Source organism: Ascidia mentula, chromosome 8 (genome assembly GCF_947561715.1).
Source record: "Ascidia mentula chromosome 8, kaAscMent1.1, whole genome shotgun sequence".
In the NCBI taxonomy this organism is placed as follows: domain Eukaryota; kingdom Metazoa; phylum Chordata; class Ascidiacea; order Phlebobranchia; family Ascidiidae; genus Ascidia; species Ascidia mentula.
The window spans coordinates 8,545,427-8,561,413 of NC_138573.1; the positions used below are offsets into that span (position 1 = coordinate 8,545,427).

General features: G+C 37.5%; 2 protein-coding genes across 2 annotated transcripts; one reads left to right on the forward strand and one right to left on the reverse strand.

The window, feature by feature from the left end:
* Window positions 1-20: 20 nt before the first annotated feature.
* On the reverse strand, window positions 21-7,715 carry LOC145911803 (H(+)/Cl(-) exchange transporter 4-like). Its single transcript, XM_082999241.1, has 14 exons — window positions 7,382-7,715; window positions 6,842-6,976; window positions 6,028-6,294; window positions 5,561-5,745; window positions 5,338-5,463; window positions 4,921-5,208; window positions 4,553-4,801; window positions 4,311-4,478; window positions 3,930-4,073; window positions 3,457-3,643; window positions 3,008-3,217; window positions 2,209-2,397; window positions 1,490-1,712; window positions 21-998 (listed from the first exon to the last, which is right to left on the reverse strand). The coding sequence occupies exons 1-14, from the start codon at window positions 7,479-7,481 to the stop codon at window positions 908-910; spliced, it is 2,562 nt and encodes an 853-aa protein (XP_082855367.1). The 5' UTR covers window positions 7,482-7,715; the 3' UTR covers window positions 21-907.
* A 467-nt stretch (window positions 7,716-8,182) lies between these two features.
* On the forward strand, window positions 8,183-15,900 carry LOC145912563 (serrate RNA effector molecule homolog A-like). The gene is made up of 20 exons (XM_083000080.1): window positions 8,183-8,363; window positions 8,438-8,620; window positions 9,125-9,296; window positions 9,389-9,498; window positions 10,133-10,302; window positions 10,568-10,725; window positions 11,101-11,196; window positions 11,265-11,367; window positions 11,460-11,507; window positions 11,961-12,010; window positions 12,072-12,229; window positions 12,409-12,490; window positions 12,812-12,976; window positions 13,256-13,471; window positions 13,645-13,739; window positions 13,960-14,108; window positions 14,305-14,408; window positions 14,682-14,934; window positions 15,398-15,500; window positions 15,700-15,900. Exons 1-20 carry the CDS (start codon window positions 8,254-8,256, stop codon window positions 15,770-15,772), a joined length of 2,598 nt encoding a protein of 865 aa, XP_082856206.1. The 5' UTR covers window positions 8,183-8,253; the 3' UTR covers window positions 15,773-15,900.
* The last annotated feature ends 87 nt before the right edge of the window (window positions 15,901-15,987 follow it).

The window sequence follows — 15,987 nt, forward strand, 5'->3', positions numbered from 1 at the left end:
ATATCTTGTGTTTGATCACCATTCTTTATTTTGATACGAAAATCCAGTTTGAAACGCAGAGTCAATATTGTACAAAAAGGGCGCTTGGCATTCCATAAGAAATTGAGTTGATTCCATATGAGGTGCGAAGTTCAATATGAACTAAACGACAACTTTTTTTCTTTTACTACAAGGCTTTAGCTATGTGAAAATAAAAAGACTTATAACAAGGGTAAAACAACACAAATACATTGTCTCCAAACATTATATATTTTTAATACAAATAACTTTTGAAAATTTCATCTTCAAAGATTTTTTCCAATAACCAATTGATTTCAAATGTCAACGCATATTTCTAGCCACTGTGGAAAAAAAGTCACATTGAACATCTGTACTCTCATTACAACAAAAACAACACTTATATCAATCATTGCACTGGAATATTATGAGCCACTTGCTCGTTGAGACAACACAATCTCATTTCAACGTTGCATGGATTCTCCTTCGTGTTTTTGGAGCTTTTGCGATTATTATAGTCGTGAGGAATGGCGTTTGTTGGAGAGTTCATGGGGATGCCAAAAACGAGATTTAACATAGTGACATATGATGTGTTGAATGTATACGAAAGTATAAATAATATAACATGTTCTAATCAACACGTTAAACATGCATAAATATGTGTACGAGTACTTGGCAGAGTTTTGATCAAAAAGGAAAAAACATGAAATACTGCACTTGGAAGAGGTGTGATGCGACCGTATGACGCCAAACACAGTGTATGACGTTACAATCAAACTGAAACTCGTAATTGTTGTTGCCAAATATGTCGTTCTACTTTTCACGGGACAATCACACTGCTGTGTACGCTTCCACTTATTTTACAGCTTTCTTCGCAACGTTCTCCAGTGGCCGCTCTTGAACGGCTCGCTTAGTTGAACATAATCGAGTCTGGATCTTGTTGATTGAGTTGGGCGATGTGACGTAGAACGTCCTTCTTGGTTATGATGCCCAGCAGGCGGCTAAACCGAAGAAAATTGGATTAGTATTGGATTAACTGAAAGAGGATCGCCTTCCCAAGTACCTAAACCACACAACACTGATATGAAAAAGATGGAGAAGAGCGACACACACACATTTTATAAGTGTTCCGAAATGGTATTGAAAATTATTAACAAAACGTTTTCCCAACCTGGGCTCTGGCGCAATGCCATTAAAATGTGAGCTTATGAAATGACAGCTTACGTCAAAATTACGAGGTCAATAGGGCAAAGAGTGTCTTGGACAAGGATTGTTATTCCCAATCAACAAACAATTCAGGTACACAATAACAATGAAACTTAACATAAAACAAAGAACTACATTTTTACTACATGCATATTTACCATTCCCACTTATTTTTCCGCGTGCTTGAGAAACAGAGAAAAATTACTCACTATTCAAAATCCATGCGAAAATCAAATAATCTGCCATATTTTAGAAGATCAACTTAGCCCGAGAGTTATAGCCTTACCCATTGTGGGTGACCAGGGCTTGGCGAATGCCCAACTTCGAGAAAATTTCGACCACTATCTCCATAGGTGTGTGGTCGGTGATGGTTATAGGACTGAGGTCAACGATGTTAAAGAGACGAACAGGCGAGGGTTCGTCGGCGGTGGAAACGGAAGGAGGTGCGTGTATGGTAAAATATACCTTTGAATTGCTAACCACGTTCTCGTTGTGCATACGGGCGTTTTCTAGATATATGTAAATATATTTTTTGTGGCTTGTTAACAAAAACAAAATAACAGGTTTTTGCCCCAAAAACATAAAATATCAAACAAGCATAGAAATATTTAACAAATACTGTCAGTAACGAGCATTATAACAAAGAAATCACATTCAATCGAGCAGAGGGTGTGTGATGTAACAAGTGGCATAGTACTACAATAGTGACGTAACAGTATTATCAAGGAATATTTGACAAAGGAACTTGTTGTATTTGGAAGGCGTTTACGATTTGGGGATGGTTCTATATGTATGTACGTACACTACAGTAAACAATAAACTGCACCCATACAGATGTAAACAGGGGTTTCTATTGCATATGACGAATCGTATGAAAGGTTACAGATTCTCAATCCATATTTGGGCGTGCAACAAAGAATAAAATCAACCGCTTTTGGTGACGTTTAAGTCGCTTTTTGTGTTTTACTATCTTATATTTGTTTATTTAGACAATTCGACACTTACCAAGGGCAAGAATAAGATCACGACGGTAGAGATATCCAACTAATCGCTGCGATTCGTGTGACGTAATTACTGGAAAACCGTTGTAACTTGTGGACTTAACAAGTTGTTCAAGATCCTCCACAGTCATTCCTTCTTTAGTAACGACTCGAAGTGGGGCATCCCCTCTTCGAGGTCTCATTACATCCGTGGCTGTAAAAGAATAGAATTTAATAAAGACGTTTTCTAATGTATGTTAGTTTGTGATGTGATAAAAAAAATGTTGTATACTTAACACAATGGCACAGACGTTCATGTAGCGGACATTACCAAGAACATCTGTACAGTAAATTATAATGCTAAACTGGTAAATAAACACAGTTTTTCCCAGATTTATGCGATAGAAAAAATATCGTTTGTGAAATTTTGTGAAAAACGGGTGGTTTTTCGTCAAGCAATCAATCCTATTTGTCGAAAAAACGTGAGTGAATTCAGAACGTCGGGCGCTGTGTCCGTGTTGGCTTTATCTTGGCAGCGGAAACCCAAGAGTTTTTTTAGCAAAATGATCTATCAGGCACTTTTAGTTGAAAAAAATTTAATTTGTTCTAAACAAGATTTGATAATCCGTTGGGCAAAACCACATCAGAATCATGAAACGATGAATTGTAAATTTTTTTCAAAAAAAAAACAATTTACTTTCACTTGCTGACAAATTTGATAGGTTAATTTGATAACTTTAATTTAACTACTATATTTTAAAGTGCATTTTGACTGTTGCCATACCCATCCACCAACCAAATACTGTAAAAGCACAGGAACCCACCAAGCGTTGTGTGCGTGAATTCCTCCTTGTTGTCGAGGAAGGGATATCCGTTGAGTCTGATATGGCCGTCATAAATTCCCTCGTGACCGAACGCGTCGCCAGTCCATTTGCTGAACATTGCAGCAGCCATGAGTGGAACGATGTACTGAAGACCGCCCGTCAATTCGAACATAATCACCACAAGCGACACAGTCATCCGCGTGACCCCGCCTGCGTGAAAATCGTATGTTTCCACACAATGCGAGGAAATAATTTCAATCCAAGCGTTGAGTTTGTTAAACCACGGGACAAGATGTTTCCGCATGGAGGAAAGCCCGTTTTAAGCGAAGTCATATGCCCGCTATTTTGTCGACTTAACGGCAATAGCTAAACGGAAATTGCATTACAACCGATGCGGGGTCGACCAAGTGCAAACGAGTGGAGCGGGTGTATCTTGCGACAAAACGTACCGAGTGTAGCTGCTGCTCCAACCATGGCGTATAGGCCTGGTGTCACACAACTGCTGGCGCCGTGACAGCTGCTTTTCCACAGGATGCACTCCGGGTAGGTGTACACTAGTTGTTTGATGCCAATTCCAATCAATCGACCCATGATGGCCCCTACTGCCATACTTGGTATGAAAAGACCAGTGGGTACCTGGTGTAAAAGAAAGAGACAAATCGCAGTGAAACTTAAACGTTGCAAAACTAGTTAACTGCTTCTGCGAATTGTGAACTTTAAAATTCACATTTGTAGGGAATTTGAGTTCATACAATAACAATTTTTTAGATTATTTCAATAATTCAAACATATTTATAGCTTTCACTCTACTCATAAAACCATTCCAATTTTATTGTTCAAAGCTCACTTTCATTGCAATCATGGAAAGAAGGAAGATTAGTTTTCTAAAAATTAGCACACTTATAATAAATGAAGAGAGTACCTTTAGTCCAAAAGTAAAGACAGTGATGACAGACTTTAAAAGCAGAGCAATAACAAGTTGCCAAATTGCTGTTTGCAATCCCTCGGCTATATCACCATTGGGAAGATCTCTTTCAGTTGAATACATAGCAGAACCATTTGCAACCTACCACAAGAAAAAAACATGACATTTATTTGTACAACCAAATAGGTTTTAGCAGTAATGAGTTGGTAGCAATACTATGAGATTTACTGATGACCCAGGCTGACCTACAATAAAGATAGCAGTGACATGTTTATTAAACATACTAGCCGAGTCAGGAGAGAGACATCCAGCTTGTTTATTTATGTGTTGTTAAGTCTGAAATACTTATTTGCAACAAGTTTTACTTGACAAACATACAGTGCCAATTTTGTAGTCACATAAGTTGGTTTGAACCACATGCCCACATTCCCTAAACAGCATTGCAATCATGGAACTGGCATCAATTCTGGTGTATGGATTGGGGTATGATGCAGCAGCCGTAACAAAAGTAACAATTATAACCTCAAGGATTGGAATTTTCCCCAACTGTAAGAAACACAGTTATTACTCTGTAGATAGTTTCCTTATCTCACACCTCAGAAAAAGTAATAAAACTGTACCTTGGATGTTTTGCGGAACTTGCACCAAGCCAGGTTGGCATGAATAAAAGCAGCGCCATACATACCACCAAGAACTCCTATGATGGAAAATGGGATAAGCTCAAAGAGGAACCATGGTCGGTTGTAGGTAACATAGAACATGACAAGGTGTGAAGTTCCAAATGGATTGATCGATCGCAAAATGAAAGCTGCTGTCAAAGCACAGAAGAATGATCTCCACAGGGTTTTCATGGGAAAATAATAGCTGACCTACAAGAACAAACAACATGCAAGTGACATTAAAAAATTACAAAGTTACAAAATTTAAATAATAAAACCATAGTAGTTAAAGTTTAATAAACTATTGTAAACTGTTACCGGAAAGATACCTCTTCTAAACTGAACAGAACTCCACCAACAGGTGCACCAAACGCAACAGAAACCCCAGCAGCTGCAGCAGCAGATAAAACCTCTCTTTTCTTTGCTTCATTTTTGGCATATTTGGGAAATAAATGTCCAAAAACATTTCCACAACATGCAGCAATGTGCACAAGTGGACCTTCTTTTCCAAGGCTCAGGTTTGAAGCCACAGCCAAAGGAGCTGTCATTGATTTAATCAAAAGGGTCCACTTTCCCAAATAACCTCGAATAATGAATCCACTCAATATAGTTTTAACCTTTTAAGAGAAATACAGGTAAACTGGTTAAAAGTTCATGACACAATTATTTTTATGGTCAAAGTAAACTCTCTATGTTCATAACAGGAATTATCACTTTAAACCCAAAGAGGAAGAAAATGTACTGACCTCTGGTATTCCTGAACCACAAGCATATGGTGCAAAAACTTTTACTAAAACTGCCGCCAGTGATGAAAACAATATAGCGGTAAGAATGTAAACAAAGTAGTTGAGTGTATATGTAGAAGCCGCATTCTGCAACAAAACAAATATGAATTTAACAAAACAATATATGACAATTTTAATTTTGGCACAGAAAAACAAAACTTGTCACTTATTTATGGGCACTTACACTGGAAGTCATGCCAAAAATCTCTGACCATGTTTTCCATTGTGTACAATTGTCAGTTAAACTGCTTTTTGATTCGGACATCCAGCAACATGATTCTTTGTTCAAGTAAAATGCAAAAGTACAAACTCCCAACTTAATGTCAGTAAGCCACTTGGTTACAATGTCTATGATGCCAGCACAGGTTCCTGCAAGTACACATGTACTACTGCTTCCATGCCACATGCAATATTTATTATGCAACCTAAATTTATCAAACAATCTTACAGCAAAGTCAGCAAGCTGTTTTAATGATCTTGTATTTAAAGCCAAGCTTCAGAAGTCTTTGGTAATGAGATTACATTTGTGTAATGATTAAAATTCAATTAAACATGGGCTAAAATTAAACAATTAGGCTCTAAACACTTGGTACTGTTAAACTGTTTTAATGAAAATAGTCATTACTCAAATATGAAACACTGTGCACTTACCAGCAGCCAAACCAACCAGAAGCACAACAAGCCAACCTGACCATGCATCATGTAAGCTCTTTAAAGTTTTGAAAAATGACTCCTTTTTTCCATACAAAATTTGCCGATGTCTTAGTCGATTGCGGGACATTTCCCGCAGCCAATCAATTGTATGAAAATCATCATAAGTTCCAATATCGTCCATGTTTGCACCAGAAGTGTCTAAGGTCTCAAGTAAGTGACTTGACACTGCTGTGCCAGACTTTCCTCTTCTTTCTGTTGCGATGGCTGTAAAGAGAAAAAAGTATTGATTCCCAGCGGCAGCATTGATTGAGGCATTGCATCCTCTTTATTAATTAGAAAAAAGTTGTTGGATCTATTTATACCTATCGGCCTCCTGTAAGCCTAGTTGCAACTAGGTTATCACATATTGTAAATGAAAAAAGGACATATTAGTCCAGTAGCTTATGTTAATGCCAAGGCACAGATGTTGTACCTAGTACTAAGAATGTTTTAACCAACATATTCTTTGCATTTTGGCATTAACACACCAATAATTCTCACACATTAAAAATAAATGCTGTAACTATTTTTTGTGTGGAATGTGCAATTATCACTATAATCATGTACAAACCTATTTTAATTACCCACAACATTTTTATCAGTTATAAAAATAAAACAGTTTATATTTAACCACATAATAATAAGCACAAGAACACACAGGTAAGACAAAATTACCAGAAAATGATTAATTAACAAAATTAATGAAATTTAGCCAATAACAGGTTCTGATATTGTGTGATTAACTGACAACCGAACTTGAAGTTAAACTTACCACGGAATGGTGCAGCTCCAAGGAGTGGATCATCCTCACTATCATCTTGATACAATCCTCTATTATTCGTAAAGCTTGTCATATCTATTAAATCATCATCTGTATCACTTTCTAAATTTTTAGCATTCCGTGTTCCTGCAAACATTAAAAAAAAAATACAAAAAAGGATCAAATGAATAAACTATGCAGCATACTGACAAATTATGCTTGAATAAAAATTGAAACTACTGCTGGCAAGAGCAAACATTTTTATGTTAGTATAGTGGTACAACAATACAATGAATTTGATTTCTTAGTCTTTACATAATACTGCACGATGTCAAAGTACTGCTACAAGTAAGTACACACAAACACATAACATGCTGTCTATTCCAAATAGAATTGGCCTGGGGCTAAGGAGATTAAGTGCCTTTTTCTTACAAATGAAACTACTTGGAACCATCTAAATCTAACTTCAATTATGCCTAATGATAGGTTTTGTTTCTACAGCAGAATAACAAATCCAATTTTTATACAAATCAATAGCCTCCTTCCACCCACCATTAGCTTCACTTCTCCACGCAGATGAAGACATCTCAACGCTATCCTCTGTATCTTCGCTTTTGCGTGTGCTGTATGTAATATTGGTCCAATTCGACATTAATCTCGGAAAAATTTTAGCACGACCCAATCAATGGACGCCAAACGAAAACGCCGAAGGATAATAGTTATTACCAAGGATAGTCAACCCGAATTTACCTGCAACAAACAAATTCATTACCGCGATACTATTTTTATAGAAGTCCAAACGTTATTGATGTTGTGGTCGAATAAACGGATGGTAAAACTATAACATTTTTAAAAATGTTTGATTGTCAATAGTTTTACAAATGCTAAAGACGAAGAGACATCAAATAAACAACAATAAACAAACAAATAATCTTGTGACGTAGACTGTCTGCTTGAAAATCCCCTCAATCAACATTTTCGTAATAGTTTTTCAGTTTTACACTAAAGTGTTTTTTAAATGTCGTGCGCCTCATAAAGCAACAAATTTAAACATTGAATGCAAAATGCAAACAAACTGATTTACAGTTAGTAAACTTATTTCAGGGTTTGGCAATCCTGTCATAAACATTGTAACATTTAAGAAACATTTTTAACTAGTTACATTTTACGGGTTAATTTTTTTAAATATTTGGGATAAAATCATAAACCAGTATGCTGATCCTGAATCAACAAAAGCTTTGATCGAGCCAAGAACCACCAACTGTGTGTTGAAAAATAGCCTTCTGTGGGATACGTAAGGTTTGGAAAATGCCTTGCATGGTTTCTTCAAAGTTTTTTGAAAGGTGTGGCTCTTGCCTTTAAAAAGTTTTGCAAAAGTTTGAAGCTTGAACGATCGACTTGACCAGTTTTTTGCAACCTGCGCCATGGGAGATAGCGAAGATGAATTGGAAAGGCAACGTCGGGATAAGTTTCAGCGGGAAAGAAGCGATCAGTATGAGAGAAGGCAACATGAAAGGGATTGGAGTCGGGAACGGTACGAAAACCCAAGTTTGCTGCGAAACTGATATCTAACGGTGTGTGAAATATCTAAAACTTGGTTCGTTGTAGACCGCGTGGTTGGAATGGGTCGCCTGGAATGCCTGGAAGTGATATTAAACAGGGTGGAATGCGACCAGGTGGGGAGCCAATGCATCGACGTAGAATGGATTATCCTCCTCCTGGGCCACCAGAGATGAAGAGGCGGTTCAGCCCAGGTAGAGAAGCAGAGATGCGTGCTAGAAAAAGAATGAGGTAAGACTTATATCTTATCGGGCTGTGTGCAGAGCCAGAATAAAGAAAATTATAATTTGTGCAAAAAAAATAACTATAGGCTACCTAATGCATGTCCTCGGTACAAACTTCCAATCTGGTTGTAGGGTTACTATTTGCCTATATCAAAACCCACACAATTGTTTGTGATGATGCTGTACACAAATAGAAACATCGGTTACAATATAAATCTTGTCATTTTTATGTCAGAAAAACAGTTCTTTCAAAAATATCATAGACAACACAACGCAGAAGTGTTTAATGGCTTAAGGCATGATCGCCCCACTGCACAGATCCTTACTTGGCAATCTCAGCTGTTATATCAAGATTATTAAACTATAAACAAGTGAAAGTCATTTTTACAATGTCCCAATTAGTTGATAGAGAACTTGTGATCACAAATAGGTTGTTCAGGTTTAAGTTAGGATTGTATAAACACTAGGCTATAGCCCTGATTGTAACTTTTGTTCGATTCTGCATTTGCAGACCATTTGAACCTGGCTTCGACCAAGGCTGGAGTGGTGGTCCAGTTTGGGAAAGACCACCTTATCCACCAAGAGATGAATGGGGTCAGGGTGACAGAGGCATGAGGCAACCAATGGACATGGATAAACCTGGTCAAGCTATGATGACCTTTAAACAATGGCTAAATATGCAGGTTAATTTTGCATTGCCTTTGTTTTATCTATATTTCCACATATTTGTTTTGATCATGTGACACTTTATCATCCATTACTTGTTGACAAACAGAGTGATGATATTACTGATGATGATGCAGTGAAAAAGTACACGGAATATAAAATTGGTTTCCGGAGGCAGCAACTTCAGGAATTTTTCATTGCCCACAAAGATGAGGAATGGTAAACCACACTTGCTAAGTTCCATACTTCCTAATTAACAAATTTTAATTACACAAAGTAGAATAACAGCAAGTGATGGTAACTTTTCACGGCAAAGCAAATGTGCAGGTCAACTAATAATGCTTTGTATCAACAGGTACTTGGAACAACTGATTCACTTTTTTCAAATAATATTTTGAAAGAGTCAGTTATACGCCACAGTAAAGCCAAACTGATGTGCTTAAGAAGATAGAAAAATTAGTGCAGCTTTTCAAAATTGTACTCTGAAAATTCAAAGCTAATTTGTATTTCTGAAATTCTCTAGTTAGATAGAATGTATTCTGTATATGTGAGACAGGTCAATGTTGAGGTTATTATATCTGTAGTTTTCTTGATCCTATAAAAAAGGTAAACTTTATTCCAAATCTTACTTTTAATGTGACCTGCATGTTTTAGCTCTCTCTGGAAAAGTTTTGTGCTGTTTTAACCTCCATTCTTTTATCAAAGTTATTCACTTTCTGACTTATAAATGGTTTAGTTGTGGGACCTTGGTGGTATGGAATTTCTCTCTAGAAATGCAGAAAGCAGGCATTTTCTAATACATTCATTTTTTAGGATTTTCGTGTTTATTTAAATATAATTGAAATATACTTAGGTTTAAAGAAAAGTACCATCCCGATGAATCAGAAAAGTGTTTCCGTGATCAGCAGACCTGCATTCGATGGAGGGCAGAAGTTTTTCAGAAACTCACAGAGCTTGAAATTTACAATGATGTTGATCTAGATCTTCAGAATGAACCTGGCATTGTCAAGGTCTTGGATTCTGGTAAACTTCATCATAATGTTGATCCAGTGAATTTAGATCATGGGGAATTATTACATTTTTATTTATAAATTATGGAATGCACTGAATGATGAACATGGGCTGTTGCAATTATATTTGCAACTTGAACAATTTTTCTATCAAAAATGTAAGGGATAGAATTATTTGTTTGTCGAGCAGTATTGACTTTTGTCTAGCAAAACTTATTCACCAAACAGGTGTATTATGTCCTGTTTCGATTGCATCAAACAAGCCTGGTTTATTACAGCGGTAATACTGATGGAAGGAGGAAATTCTGAAGACCTGAAAGTGTTTGATATGGATCCAGAACTTCTAGAAGGTGAAGTGGCTCCTACCAGTGCCAAAGATACAGAAAAAGCTCCAAGCGATGAAGCACAGAAGTCGACTGAACCCGAAGCGGTCAAGGTATCTAGTTTCCAAGTTTAGATAATATTTGTGCAAAAAATTTTAAAATGTATACTTTGCAACAACAAAAATAAGTTTGAGTTTAAAAACATGCATTAGTATAAGTAAGCAGAAAACAGTCCACCCTGTTGCAACCTATCAGGCCTCATCAGTGCTGTTTGGTGATGCTTTTCCAGCAAACTTCGGAGGTTTGTGCAGTCGTCTTTGCCTGGCTAGTTCCATGGTAACACCATCACCAGTCACAATAGGTCAAGCCTGCAGCTTACTTAACATTATTGGCTCTAATGCGTGTTCATTAGTTTATCTTGTTAACAGTGTTTTGCCAACATTTTTTGTTTGGACTGTCCAGCATAATGTTTATAATTTATTGTGCAGCCTGCAGCATTAACTGAGGAACAATATGAGTTGAAAAAGCAAGCAGAACTGTACAAACAGTTGGTGGACCAAAAGACTGGGGATTCAACAGCGGAGGTCTTTCTAAACTTCTTTTTTTCCAAATTGCGTTCTGACTTTTTCTTTATATGACATTTTTAAAACAGGAGCAAACTGGCGAAAAGAAGAGCAAGAAGAAGCGAGATCGTGGATATATGGGTTATGATGATGAGGATGGAGATGCTTCTAGTGACAGTGGCTCAGATGCTGGTATGTTAACTAAATGTAGTTACTTTGTAAGTTGGCATTTTTGTTTGTGTGGTAACATGTCCAGCATGGTAGGATAATATACATGTTTTTAGATGATAAAGAGTCAGAACCAAAAGAAGTTACTGCTCCTGGTGCTGAGGGTATGTTTGTTTCGGTTTATTGCAAATTATTTGTAAGCATTGATTTCACTTAACTTGATTTGTTGTGAACACAACTCACGGGTTTTCTCATAATTCTGAGTATAAAGAGACTGGCCCATATTGTTATTAACACTTATTAACACTGATCATTTTTTGTCGAAAACGTCTTATTTTAACATGACAGTGTTAATACCAATATGGGCCAGTCTCTTTATACTCAGAATTGATTTGTTGTGAATTGCAATTTATTAATAGTAAACCCCAGTTGTAAAAGCCATTGTAATATTTTTAATTAACTAGATCTTATTCTTGGTAAATATCAACTACATTAAGCAATTACAGCACCACACAACCTTTGGCTTGTGCAATTTGGTGTTAAATCAGATTATAATGAGTCTCACAATATTGTTAAATATCTATCTATCCTAGTGCAATGTAGATGGTGTTGTTTAGGAGAGAAAGAGGCAGCCAAGGAAGAAGAGACAAAAACCGAAGAAGGGGAGGTTGGATAAAGTTGTAACATGCCTTCCCCAAATCGACAACTAACATCAATATGTTTCGCAGGTTCCAGCTCCACCCAAACCAAGGGCATTGCATCGAACTCACTCCATCTTCATGCGCAATTTACCACCTTCAGTGACGAAACAAGAGATTGTGAATTTATGCAAACGCTTTCCTGGCTTCATACGAGTGGCTTTCTCTCATCCATTGGAGGACAGAAAGTTGGTTTAAACGATTTTTTTATGCATTACTAGTTAGCTCAATGCAAAAAAAATGCTATTGCAACAATAAAGGCAACTCACTTTTTGTGTTTTATTCTTATGCCTATTTGTGTTCACTTATATCATGCACATATTGTTTGTGGTAACATGCCTAACATATTTTTCATAAACATTTCCAGCCGTTTCTATCGTCGCTGCTGGGCAACGTTTGATAGAAGTGTCAACATCAAGGATATTTGTTGGAATCTAAACAACCTGAGGGTAAGAAACTTGTTCAAAACGTAACACACCCACTAGAATTAAATAAGTATGAATTGCCAACTGTTATTGGTAATTCGCAATTGACATTGCGTTTCAGGTATGTTTGATGGTTCATCACATTACGATTATACATTGTGCCAAATATATACCTATAATGTCTCGGTCATGATTATGGTGTTTAGTTCGTGGTTCCGTGTCTTGTACACATCAAAACACGAGTCTTCAACTACCATAAACACGCATATGGGGTTCTTTGCACAGTGCTTTGTTCTCTAAATCAGGCTACTGCGAACAGATTTTTGAGTAGAATCCTCTTTCTAGTTGCGCGATTTGGAACTGAACCCGGTGGTAAATCGAGACTTGGCGCGTCGAGTTCGTCCCATATCTGGCATTTCTCAACATCCCAGTTGTGCAAGAAATGATCTACGTAACATCGCCCGACTCATCATGCACCTTGACGAGAAGTGGAAGATTTGGGAGAAGGAGGTTGGTTGTGATGATCAAATTTTAAATTTAAACAACCTAAGCAAACTTTTCATCTGTTGAGGAATTAACCTCTCAGTGGCACCCTCAGTATTTTATGTTCAAACATATTTCAGCGAATTTGTCAGTAAAATAACGTTCATACAAAATGTTATGAAACCAGCCGGGTACAAAAGGTTGTTCCATAGCTTGTTTTGGGCTGTGTGTCTGTTTTTCGAAAACGTGGAAATTTTATAACAAAGCCAAGTGTTTTTTTTATTGTTTTGTCTCAATACTTTACAGGTGCCAGAAACAAGTGGTGACGAAGGTGCAGAGAAGAAAGTGGTGAAAGTAGTTGGAGAAAACCCTTGGCTCAAAAACATCTCCGAGTATTTGGTGGATGAGACGAGTGCTGAAGAAGATGAGCTGATCGGTGAGAAAGATGATAAGGAGAAGGAAGAGGGAGAGGAGCCGGGAGAAGCGACTGTAAAGATCACCAGAGATCCACAACTTATCAAGGTGATGCATCAGCACAGCAGTCTATTTTACTTGAGTTTAAAATCGATTGTCGGAAGAAATAGTTGGGGTGAATGCCTTTTCGATGGAAAGTAATTAAATCTTGGCATCTAAAATGATCCTTGCGAAGCCGTTCCGTCGTTTGTGGCCATTTTTTATTTCATTTCTTTTTGCAGGTGTTGGATAGATTGCTGTATTATTTAAGAATCGTTCACTCCGTGGATTATTACAACGCCAGCGAATACCCGTGCGAAGACGAAATGCCCAACAGGTATTTGTTGTGTTCGAAACTTACTTGTAGTTTTATTCCAGGCAAACATGCCCCATCAGAGGGAATGCAGCCGGTGCCGCGAACCAGGCAGGATCGTAGTACTATCAGTATTATGGGACGATAATCTAATCAAAAGTTGTTGTCACTTTGTATCTTTTTTATTAGTAATACAAGCATGAAAATACAAAAAACACGCAACTAAAATCTTGTAACCTTTAAGATGTGGAATTATTCACGCTCGAGGTCCAGTCCCGCCCAACATGCTTACTAAATCCGACATCGGCGAATTTCAAAAGCGATTTAACGACAAGCTCGTCCACATTCTCAACTTTAAAGACAAGCTAACCGAAGAAGAAGCCAAAAAACTAGGTGTGTTTGGGGTTTTCTCGCTTTTATTTCACCTTTTATATAATAACCAGTGTTGAACTGTGACACATTAAACCTGACAAACGAATAATGTTAATGTTCTTGTGTACTGTAATGAACCAGGCACAGACATTTTATTGAAAGACAACAGATTATTTTGCACTATAAGTTTGTACTATGTAAGTTTTTCTGTGTTCAGGCCCAAAAGACCAAGAGGTCGAAGTGGAGAAATTCATAAAGGCAAACACACAGGAACTGGGTAAAGACAAGTGGTTGTGTCCACTCAGCGGCAAAAAGTTCAAAGTAAGCGTACTGCTTAGCAAGCAAGGTTTTTTGTTTAATTATCTGATTCATATCAACCGTTTTTATCTATCACAATACAAATAACAACTAAAATGTTTCTAAAAACATTACTTGTCCTGTTTTGCTGTTCGAAATAATGTTTGTGAAATGTTTTCAAATTAAATTTGTTGTTGCCATAATGGTTTCGTAATTTTGTCACGGAACACCATGACCTTTGATCCCGGCTTTAACATCTCATGTTTCTGAACAACTAACTAACTTCGGTCGTTTCAGGGTCCAGATTATATTCGGAAACACATTTTCAACAAACACAACGATAAAATCGAATCGGTGAGAAATGACGTTCTATATTTCAACAACTACTTGATGGATCCACGCCGCCCGGGTCCAATGGAAGGTCAGGTTCCCAAACCTTCACCTGGCGGGCCCCCAGGGCCACAACACCCTCCTGGACCTGGATATGGCCCACCACCTGGTAGAAACTTTGGCCCACCACATGCTACTCCACAGTTCAGGGGAGATCAAGGTGGGCAGGACGAAGATTACAATTTAACGTTGCAGAAAATAGTTTTTCAATTTTGTTGATTTTGTCTGAAAGTTTTAGCTTTGGCTTTCATTTTCAAAGTTATCAACTCCAAATAATTTGTACCCTTGTCTGAAAGTAATTTACAACATGTTAAATAAAGCTTTTGCGTAAAGCGCCAATTATATTTCGCCTATACTTACGGGCATCTTCATGATCGCTAAAACATGTTAAAAAAAGATATGTTACCAAGTTTGTCGGCCATAAAGGTAACAGAAAGTACTAATATCATTTTCACTTTCATCAATTGAAACACAAGTGCTCAAAATGTAGCTTTACTTGTGCAAGTTCTGTGTACTTTTCTAAATGTAAAGCAATTCACACCTGGAAGATGGCGAAATTTACATTCCTTGATCCCCACACTGCGCAGGTCATTTCCCAACTAGTTGTAAATTTATTTTTGCAGGTCGCGGAGGATTTTCCACTCCCCAGTTTCAACGTCCACCAAATCCTTACGGGAATGGAGCCGGCAGAACTTACCCACCCAAAAGTCGCGATATGCGAACCAGGTGAATGGCGGTTTCGTGTGCATTTGTTATGTCAGATGCACTCAGTGTGTGGATATACTCATGGTCGTCGTTTGATGGCAACTTGTTGGGATTTTATTAAAATATCTAAAGCTCGGAAACGGTACGAAATTCACTGAAGATGAACTCCACGCTTTTCTTGAACCTAATTTCTAACAATAGAGAACTTCGTTTCTTGTAGTGATCCATACTCGTCTCGACCCATCGTCGGTTACCAGGATCTTGACGCACCGGAGGACATAGATTTCTTTTAATCAGGATTTCTTCCCAGCTCTTGTATATACCAGCATGAAGACAACAAATTCGTCACATGGACACGTCAATGTTTGCGAATGTTTCGCAATTTTTTTGAATTGTTGTAACTCGAAATACACCGGAACCAAACGTGTAGCGTGTATTGCAATTGTGTTGGATGCAAAAAATTTTAACACAAACAGCGACCATTGTAACTCTGTCAACGCGACTGCGG

Excerpts from the sequence above, each read along its gene's own strand:
- LOC145911803 (XM_082999241.1), bottom strand. The coding sequence starts at position 7,481 with ATGTCGAATTGGACCAATATTACATACAGCACACGCAAAAGCGAAGAT. Across the intron at positions 6,295-6,841 it reads TGGAGCTGCACCATTCCGTG|CCATCGCAACAGAAAGAAGA; the intron begins GTAAGTTTAACT and ends TTCTCTTTACAG. Across the intron at positions 3,644-3,929 it reads TCTTTACTTTTGGACTAAAG|GTACCCACTGGTCTTTTCAT; the intron begins GTACTCTCTTCA and ends CTTTTACACCAG.
- LOC145912563 (XM_083000080.1), top strand. The coding sequence starts at position 8,254 with ATGGGAGATAGCGAAGATGAATTGGAAAGGCAACGTCGGGATAAGTTT. Across the intron at positions 8,621-9,124 it reads CGTGCTAGAAAAAGAATGAG|ACCATTTGAACCTGGCTTCG; the intron begins GTAAGACTTATA and ends CTGCATTTGCAG. Across the intron at positions 11,508-11,960 it reads TACTGCTCCTGGTGCTGAGG|GAGAGAAAGAGGCAGCCAAG; the intron begins GTATGTTTGTTT and ends GGTGTTGTTTAG.